The 10,673-nt window shown below is 24.9% G+C and overlaps 1 protein-coding gene across 2 annotated transcripts; it reads right to left on the bottom strand.

Moving 5' to 3' along the window:
• Positions 1–747: 747 nt before the first annotated feature.
• Positions 748–10,199, bottom strand: LOC107071644 (fatty-acid amide hydrolase 2-B). Of its 2 annotated transcripts, none has more exons than XM_015330804.2 (10): positions 10,033–10,199; positions 5,444–5,621; positions 4,958–5,177; positions 3,720–3,937; positions 3,002–3,113; positions 2,585–2,883; positions 1,747–1,839; positions 1,489–1,641; positions 1,185–1,367; positions 748–1,074 (listed from the first exon to the last, which is right to left on the bottom strand). In XM_015330804.2, the coding sequence occupies exons 2-10, from the start codon at positions 5,609–5,611 to the stop codon at positions 979–981; spliced, it is 1,542 nt and encodes a 513-aa protein (XP_015186290.2). In that variant the 5' UTR covers positions 5,612–5,621; positions 10,033–10,199; the 3' UTR covers positions 748–978. The 2 variants fall into 2 exon arrangements, with proteins under 2 accessions (XP_015186290.2, XP_015186291.2); XM_015330805.2 differs by lacking the exon at positions 10,033–10,199 and adding an exon at positions 7,229–7,438.
• Between the last annotated feature and the right edge of the window lie 474 nt (positions 10,200–10,673).

Below are 10,673 nucleotides of genomic sequence, written 5' to 3'. Positions count from 1 at the left end.
CAACAAAAACAAATTACACTAATCTCTCTCTCGTAGTACTGTTATTATATTACATATAAATATATCATATAGAAAAAGAAAGAGAAAAAGAAAGAGAGAGAGAGAAAGAGAGAAAGAGATAGTATGTATAAATTATCCATTTTTCGAGTTAGTAGAAAAAGTGAGAAAACAAGAGACATTTATGATGTATTAGGTTGTGCAAAATACAGGGGAAAAAAAAGCAAAAAACAAAAAAGAATGAAAAAACAAAAAATACAAATAAAATGTACATTAACACGTTCATTTGAAATGAAAAAATATCCTCTCGTAATAAAAGATTGTTATTGTATTTTTTTTTGTATTAGTCGCTAAGTTTTTTGAGAAAACTTATACAATCTTATCTTAAATAATAATAATAATAATAATAATAATAATAATAATAATAATAATATTGAAAGATATGTTCAATAACTTAGAAAAAATTATGAAAAAACTTTTTCAATAATTTATACTTATGCATATGTTATAATACTTTCGAATTATAAAATATTACATTGAATATATTTTTTAATAAAAAAAAAAATAAAAATAAAAAAAAAATAAAACGTATTTCGTTCGAAAATAATAAAAAATAAAATATAAAACTACAGTGGAACTTTGGTTTGCGAGAATAATTTGTTCTAAAAATGTGATCGTAATTCAAAGCATTCGGTGTATCACAAACAGCGATTTTTTGTTATAAATAATAAATAATAAAAAATCGGATAATTCGATTAAGAATTATTTATTGATATAAAAATGATATATAAAATAGAAAAAATTATGTAATAATAAACAAATTTATCTTCACTTTAAGTACTTGGCAACAACTACTGCTCGTATTGCAAGACATTCCTCGTTAATCACTGTTCGACTGTTGTAAAGCAATCATAAACTAAATTACTTACAATCTAAGGTTTAATTGTTTATATAAATATACATAAATATCATATAAATATTTTAAGACCGATAAGGTGGGATCCAACCACCAAATGATTTTTCCAATTCTTTGGCTACCGCTAAACATAAACGATCTTGATAAGGAGCGGCGATAACCTAATGCGATAAAATATTTATAAATATATTCTTAATAATATATAATAAGTTATGAAAATTAAATAAATAAAGAATGAAAAAAGCACACATAGAAAAATATTAATTATTACCTGAAAACCAATTGGTAAACCATTTTTATCAAAACCCATGGGAACGTTAGTTGCTGGAAAACCAAAATAATTCCATATAGGACAATATAATCCATTTATCATAATTAACTGTATTAATCTTCCAACAGGTGCTGTTAATGCAAATGTGGGTAGGATAATGACACCATTGTCATTTAACAAATTCTAAAATAAAATAAATATTGCAATTAATATTCTTTGTTTAGTTAAAATATAAAATGTCATTTTTGTTATAATTCGTTAGACAAAAGATATACAGTCATAATAATTAATAATAACAATTTACCGTTAAGTATTGACACTGGATTTTTAATCCTTCGTCCATCGATTCATTACGTTTTACAATTATCGAAAGAAATTTAATAAAAATCGCTCCAAACGTATATTTTGAACAACCTAATATTGATTTTGGTAATTCACATATTAACGATCGTTCATTCTAATTCAAAATTAAAAAGACATATAAATAAATATACACGTATTTTGTTCATTAACATTAAAAGTTAAAAGAAATAAATAAATAAACTTAATACGCATTAATTACCTTGGAATTATTTGGATCCAATAAGATTGGAAATTTCATCGATAGGATTCTGTTCAAGATCGCGTCGCACAAATTACTAAAAGATCCTGGATACTATGAATATAACAAATAAAAATTAATATTTAAATTAATAAATATTAAATAGACAATATATAATCGAATTATATATAATATAAAAATCAAATATATAGTTAAATGAAAATATTTAAGAAAAAGTCATCTTGAAAAAATATGTAAAACATTACTATTATAAATAATAATTGTTTTTCATAGAATGATTTATACATTAGACATCTCTGTATTTTTCTTCTTTTTTGTTTTTTTTTTTTTTTTTTTATGAATTAGAAAAACAATGAAAATAAAGAACATTCGCATTTCAAAAGATAAACATAAATTCCAATAAAATAGTCAAATCGACAGAGAGAAAGTTTGAAGCTTCGTTAGTTAGATCCTTCATCTTAACTAAGAAGTTATTATCGAAAGAGAGAGAGAGAATATGGAAGTATATATTATATAACAAAATATGCTAGATCATAAAATCTTGGTTTTTACTTGACTCATAAAAATCTATTTAAAAAAAAATGATCATAAAAGAAAATATTTCGCATTGACAGGCATTCGAGATTTACAATACAGGATAATACAAAAGTTTCTAGATGATTCTAAAAATGAATAAATTATTTTTTTCCGAAATTTCTCTGATAAATTTTTGTAATACTAATATACAACTCTTTGTAGAATTATTTTAAATATCACTTAAGAACTTTCGACCTATCCTGTACTTGTATTAAAATCTATCATGTTAAATATACAACGTCATTAATAATCATTTTCTTACTTTTTCAACGTTCGAACCACAATCTTGTAAATGTCTAACTGCTTCTCTAATACAAGTTCGTATTTCTTGTTGAGTTTGAATGATCCCAAATTTATCTTCAATATTTTCCAAATAATAGACATTCAATTTCTTTAAATTAACTGGATCATCCAAATGTAAATCTTGATTGTGTTTAACAGTCAATACTTTCATAGTTAGATATAAATCTTCGACATATCTTGCAAGAGGTCCAACTGTACCACATCGTATAAATACTTCATCGTCCGGTAATGGTAAATGACCTTTTATCGAGACAATTCCTGGAAATTTAATTAACTAAGTTTTCAATGAAACTTTATAATGATGCTTAATGACAACGCCAACATTGATTTATCTATTAAGATGATCACCTTGAGAATAAAAAAAAAATGTAATTACCTCTTGAAGGCTTATGTCCGAAAATGCCATTAAATAAGGCTGGTATTCTTATCGATCCTGCTAAATCTGATCCGATTCCTATCAAAGAACTTCCTGAACCTATTAGTGCCCCCTTTTAAACAAATTAAGCATATATCATCTTTCATTGTAATTATATAATTGTATGTAATCGTATTTAATTGTATACAGGATGTCCTGTAACTGCTTGTACAAACGAGCACAAGAGATAATCCTATATGAAAAATTATATCGAAAATGTACAATACAATTTGTTCATATAAGACATTGTTTTCGAAAAAAAAGTAAGTTTCAAAATTTATCGAGTACGTGTGTTCTTTACTGAACTTACATCATCATACTATAACAATGTTTATAAACATATTAATAAGCACACACAAAATATTCTTAGTTAGAAATATTGAACATTAAAATAATGAAATCTGTTGAACTGAAATTAAAGCGAGTGTTCAACAAATTTTTCAACGAATTTTATTTTCTAATAGAATCACCCCTTACTCGATTGTACCATCAGTTACAAGACACTCTGTATAAGTATGAAAAGTAAAAGAAACGGTACATGAAATGTATAAAAATTGATATATATATATATATATATATATATATATATTATATTAATAAACTATTCAAGAGTCGAAGTAAATGATATTAGTTAGTAATAAAATTCAAAAATACAATTATCTATAAATATTATTTATACCTCTCCTCCAGACGAACCACCAGCTCCACATTTTGTATTATATGGATTGTAAGTTTTTCCATATAGAAAATTGTATGAATCAAATCCTGTACATAATTCTGGAATATTGGTAACGCATAAAGGTATACCACCAGCATTTATCATTAATTCTACTGCTTCTCCATTATCAAGTGCTTTCATTCCTTTTTGAGCATAAGAACCTCCTGTATAACTCAATCCTAATAAAAGAAATGTATTTTAATCTTAAATTAATTAATAAATAATAATCATTAATTAATCTTACAAATGCATAAAATCAGTCATAAAATGTAATTGCCATTAAATAGTATTTTAAAAGAAAAATACATTATTTATATTATTTATATTAAACATTTATGTGCAAATAATATTTATAATTTATTGTAATTATTTAAAATTTGTATTGTAAGAAAAAAAAACATTAAAATAATAATTGCTCGAATTGGTGAATAATGTAAGTTTTCAAATAAGTTACAATTCAGCACTTACTTAGCATAATTATTTATATAATTATATTATCAAAATTAATAATATATAATTACTTACTTAGATAATTTTATGTATCATAAAATTATTCAATATTATTCGAATATAATTGCAGATTTGATGACAATTTAAGCATTTTAATTGAAATTTTTCGAATATCTAATGAAAAACTTTTAAAATCAGTACATATGAATGTTTGATGATGAATATCTTTTGAACGCTTAATTTAATCGCCAAAACATGAGACACCATTTTTATAGAGCAGTTAATTTCCTACAAAAATATGTATTGCGTATTTTTTAATAGTCATTTATTGTCGAGTTATAAAATTCATAAACAAAAATGAAATTTGTTTCTTAAAATGATCAAACTTAAATCTTCAATATCATTCTAATGGTGAGGTTTACGGAAAAAATATAAGATACCTATTTTGTAGAGCATTAAATTTTCTACAAAATTATTCTATTAGATTGAAAATAGAATTATAAATAGTATTATTCTATTGGACTGAGAAAAAAATAAAAAACTGCGATGCGAAGGATCTTCCTATTAAAATTAAGAGCTCATATTTGGTGAGAATTTTTTTAAAGTATCTAGCAACCCATTTTTCCGTGTCACTTGTAAAAAAAAAAAATAATTGATTTTTTTGACCCATCCTAATATATATATATATATATATATATATAATTCTATACATGGTTAATGTGTTTAGATAAGATCCGTATTTTTCATACCTTTAAGCATACATGATTCTTTAACTGTAAAAGGTACACCATAAAGCGGTTTTTGTTTTTCCATCTCGAAGATGGTAAGTTCCCCATTTTTGATTTTGCGATCACACATCATTGCTTCTTCCAAGGCTTTTTCGAATCTATCCTCGATAACGGCGTTTATAATAGGATTCACTAGCTTTATGCGTTGAATATATGCTTTAACTACTTCTTGGCTTGTAATCTTAAAAAAAGAAAATCAAAGAAAAATGATTTATTTATGTAAAGTATTAGCATAAATGATTTATTTTTTTCGAATATTTGAAATATAATAATTTGAAAAAAAAAAAATACTTTCTTAAATTTTAATTAAGTTTTTAATATTCTTGTAAAACGAAATGTTTTTTTTTTTTTTAACTAAAAAGTATGATAGAAATATTATAAATTATTCTATATTTATTGTAATCAATTGAAGAAACAATATATATATAATATTTGGATAATACTTACTTCTCCGAATCTGATTTTTTTAGCCAGAACACTCGCTGACAAGTCAAACAAGTCATCATTGGTTGGAGGAATTTGTCGCGATTTGTTAAAATTACACATTTTGATAATAAAATTTAACATTTTAAATAGAAGATTTAAAAAAAATGATATAACGAATAGTATCCTCATCTTTGATTTGCTATAACAATAACAACAACAAAAATACGATAAAATTGTTGAAATATTAATTGAGAAATAAATTTATGCTTATAATATAAAATATAGTCGTCAATATACAACCATCATACTAAATATATGTAGCGATATGAATATGAGTGTATGTGTGTAATGAAAGAATAGTACTTGAAATAATATTTGAAATACTTGAAAAGTATTTTCGTCTTTTTTTCTTAACAAAAATAAATGAAGTGCAAGGCCAGTAACGTAATAATTAATCAAACATTTATCGTTTATTAATGAAATAAAAGAAACAATGAAAAAAGAACATTGAAATGTTAATAAAATGAATGAAATGTTAACATTAGAAATAAAATCCATATAATAAATTTGTTATTTATTTGTATTTGAAAAATAAAACATTTTGTAGTTTTGTAAACCTGAAGGATCTCAACCTTGTTCCTTATTCTTTTTATTGTAGGAGATTATAGGACAGTACATGCCCATCGTGTTTATATGAGTTTTAAGAGTTTTAAGTGTTATTAAGATCTCTCTTAATATTGTCCTCACATGCTTTATATGCCATTTGATCCACCCCCCATGCGCGCCACCTGACCGGCCCATTTTAATCGACGTGATTTTACGACGTTAATAATGTCCGGTTTGTTATACAATCGATGTACTTCTACGTTATGGAGTTTTCTCCATTCACCCGTTTTCTCATCGCGTTTTGCACCGAAGATTTTACGAACAACTTTGTTTTCGAAAGCCCTCAATTTCTTTTCGTCCCGTAACGTAAGTGACCACGTTTCGCTACCATAAAAGACTACCGATAGGATGATTGTCATGTATATCCTGATTTTTAAGCGCCTAGACAGTAACCGCGAGAATTGAGTAATTTATTGACCGAATAAAAACATGCATTGCCTAAATTGATTCTTTTCTGAAGTTTTTCGTTTATTTCAGTGGATCCCAAAGTGAGCGATATCGCCCCCCTGTGGGCGATGAAGCGATTCAGAGGGATGATGATGACCACAGGCGCATTTGGGGGTAAGAAGGGAGGGCGATGAATTTTCTTTTTTTGAGTTATTAATCCCTTGACCTACGCGATATCTGACAATTTCGCGTGCCATAAGAAACTTGCAAATCAGTCGCCCGCTGTGTCATTCAACTGTTCCGCTGCGTAACCGCTCGTTTAAAACACATATTCTTTAACGCGAGTCAGACTCGTGTTAATAGGTCAAGAGGTTAAGAAATATTTTTTTTTTTTGCAAAGAGAGCGATAGGAGAAAAAAGTTTAAGAATCACTGGTCTATTTCGTTCATCTGATTTATAATCGATGCTAAATATCAAAGTTCCAATATTATGCAGATTCTGAAATTAATCATTAATAATATAAGTAAATGTAAATTCTTGACGAACTTAAGAAAAGAAGATGTTGTTAACTTTCTTTTCGAATTTCTTTCAAAATTATTTATATAAGGTTATACCACAATAATTAGCATAATTCATTCTTAATTCTATGATAACTTTCCAATCCAGTTATAAATGTTGAATTAGATTTATTGAGATGTAAATAATGAATATAAATATGAATAATGAATCATTACAAATTATTGCAATACTCACAATAATATTCTCAACAAGTTGTGGCCACTAAACTGTTTAAACACAACACCATCAATGCATTATATCGAAAATGTAAAAATATCCAGTCAAACCCGTTTTTATGCCATCCCTTCCATTTATATTATAATTCTTTTCGAGCAAATCAAATAATATTACGTAACCGAACTTTTGCGTGATAGTTTTTGTATGAGCTCAGTACAAGATCATACGATGACATAGTATTAAAATACTCTAATACACACTTAGCTTCAATATATTCTAGAAAAATTAATGATGAGTCAAATTTCCAAAATACTCTTTCATCTTTCGATACGTATCAAAATATAAACTTGATTGTCGTTGATTCGCATATATTCATTACAAATTCTCAATAGTCAATATACCGAACAAAAAAATACTACTAGGTAGATCAGGATGAAAATAGATAGAGATAGATGGGAGGACAATATTAGGGGGAATTTTAAAGAAGTAGACTACGAAGATCGAAAATGGATGGAATCGCGTTCAGAGACGGGAACACTGGCGAAATTTGGTATTTTCGGCAATAAACTTCCGAGTTTTTAATGTCAATAAATAATAATAGTAATAATAATAATCTAATATATATATATATACACATTCACATTTATCTATTAAAAAACTTGCTATATACTCATAGTTCAAACAGTTAGAATTACGTAAGAATTACGCAAATCAATGATGATGATAAAATGTCAAATAAATATTCATATTTAATATATTAAAAAATTAGTATATAACCAAATGAAAAAACGTTCAAATTATTATACATCTATATTATCTACAAATCTATATTACTAACATATTATATAAAAAAAAAAACAAATTTAATTATACCAAATAGTAAAACTTCTTTCTTTGATAAAAAGTTATATATCTATATATATATATATAAATAGTTATATATCTCTCATACGCCTGTGTAATGTTTTTACTAATAGACATAATGTTTTCTGCTTCCGAAATGGAAAAACAATTTCATCAAAATCACTAACACTATATCTTCATTATTTATTAGAATATTTATGCAACATTTATATTAATTAAAAAATCTGTCCTATATCAGTATCATCGTATAAATATCTTTGATTAATCAAACATATCAGAGATGAAATAATCTCATTTCTATTTTATAAATTTGCTAAAAGTCTTGGTGCTACTCTGCCCAATCGGTAAATTTTCCATAAAAAATTTCTGCATTATTTTTTCTATCGATTCAGAATTTTTACTGCAAAATAAGTAGTATCTGTATAATCTTCGCATTCCATAGTGTATACGATTCGTTTTTAATGGCTTCTAAGTAAAGTTTGAAAGAAAACTAAATATTGACAAATTTTCTCCAGAAAAATTTCAAATAAAAGTATTTGTAAAGTTGTATTCGTTGCACGTATAAATAGTTGAGCGACCACCCATTATATAATAACAACGGTAAGATAAAAAGTACTTTTAAAAGACAATTTCTTATCGACTCACGTATTCTATTCTATACAAAGTAGCACAATAAAAGAATATTTACGCGAGAATTAATTTTGTTTGCCAACGTATTTTCTTGAAGCATTCCAATAAGTGACATTATGTATTTTATAGCTAATCCTTCGTTTTTTGTTTTCTTTCTTATCCTTTATTTTTTTTTTTTTTTTTTGTTATTTTGCATATTTAAATAAAAATAAATAAATTATTCATAAAATACGTAATTATTACGAGATAAAAAAAAAAAAAAAACTAGTTATATGCCTAGTCCGTAATGTTGAGAAAATTGCGTTAATAATTGAATTTTTGTTTAATAATTTAATTTTTACAAAATTTGCTATTACTATTATTATTAGGTTTATTGAATTATGCCGATCAAAATAGCATTAATTTACGTTTTATGTAAATCTTCCTTATTTGTAACATAAGCATAACACAATTATCTCCTTTTAAATCGAACTAAAAGTAAAAGGAAAGAGAAAAGATTTTCTTCGTACTCGTAAAAGTGAAATCTTTCGAAAGAATTTTTTCGTCAGATGGATTAACTCACATAACAAACACACGTCAATGCATTAAAGTACACTCTCACAAACAAACAGATGAAAAAAAAAATCGAATAATTTCATTTCCAACTTGACGTCGATGATATAAGAAGTATTCAAATAATTTGCAAGAAAAACAGTTTAATTGAACAAAAAATAACTGTTTACTGGTAATTAATATCAATAAAAAGGTATCAATAAATAAGATAATTAATATCAATAAAAACGAGAACAAGGATTCTTTCTTTTATACGATCTATTATTATACGATATTATTATCTACATTATAATGTTTAATTTGTCATTATAGAATTTCAAATATCTTTTTACATGAACGGCATATACTCAATGTATGACGAGTTCAAATGCCAATTATATCAACTGTTTTAACAAAAAATTGTTTTATAAATTGTATATAACAAAGTAGTTTCAATGAATTTTAATCTATTGTAAAAAAAAGATAACAACTTTTTAAATGATATTTAGTCAACAATATTAATTAAATTTAATTCATTAACGGAATTATTTATTAAATTAATAATAAGATAATAAATAATTAAGATATTAATTTTTAACTTCTATAAAAAAAAAAAATAGAAAATTTTCTAAAAAAGTTTCTCTATTTTTTTTATTAAAACCTTCTGAATTTTCTAAATAAATATTACTTTACAAAAAGAAAAAGACTTATGTACGTTAAATAACCATTGAAAGAAAAAGTATTAATAATAAAAATTAATAATAATTAAAAAATCTAACTCATATTTGGATACTTACCAAAATTGTGATATTTGTATGAAATCGTTGTTTCAATTTTTTTATTGTGCCACTTCGTATGCAAAATGTAAAAACACAAAATTTAAGATACAGTTAAAAGTAACAAAAAAAGAGATCGGTTTTGTTCTCAATTGATCTTAATGTGATTCCACGTCTTGCACGTCACACTTTACAATAGAGACAGAACACAATATGTAATTATACCCAAGACTATACCGCGACTGGCGATTTAGCTACCACCACTCCTAGTCAGAAAATAATCATGAATAATTTGTTTCATATAATTTCTTGATTCCTATAATTGAAACAATTTTGTAAATATTTATTGTGTTCAATTTTCATGGATAAATTCAATAATATTTTGAATTGATTTATTCCGAAAAATATATATTGCAATGATTAAAATGACATGTCTATTTTTTAATCTCTACCAACGTTAACAGACTCATCCTGTATATTAAATTTGTTAAATACTACAATAATTATTAAATTAGATTTTTATATAATTAAATATGACATTTCTAATGACCACATTCAATGACTTAATATTTATAATAATTTCGGATAATAATCTTTGATATAAATCATATATTTTTAATTGAAAATATAATTAGTATAACGATATATCTATTAACACTTTG

The sequence above is a fragment of the Polistes dominula genome, unplaced genomic scaffold, assembly GCF_049000335.1.
Source record: "Polistes dominula isolate Pdom_NZ unplaced genomic scaffold, Pdom_raw_medaka contig_33, whole genome shotgun sequence".
Classification (NCBI taxonomy): Eukaryota; Metazoa; Arthropoda; class Insecta; order Hymenoptera; family Vespidae; genus Polistes; species Polistes dominula.
The sequence above is the reverse complement of the archived record's forward strand: the minus strand, read 5'-3'. Positions and strand labels throughout refer to the sequence as shown.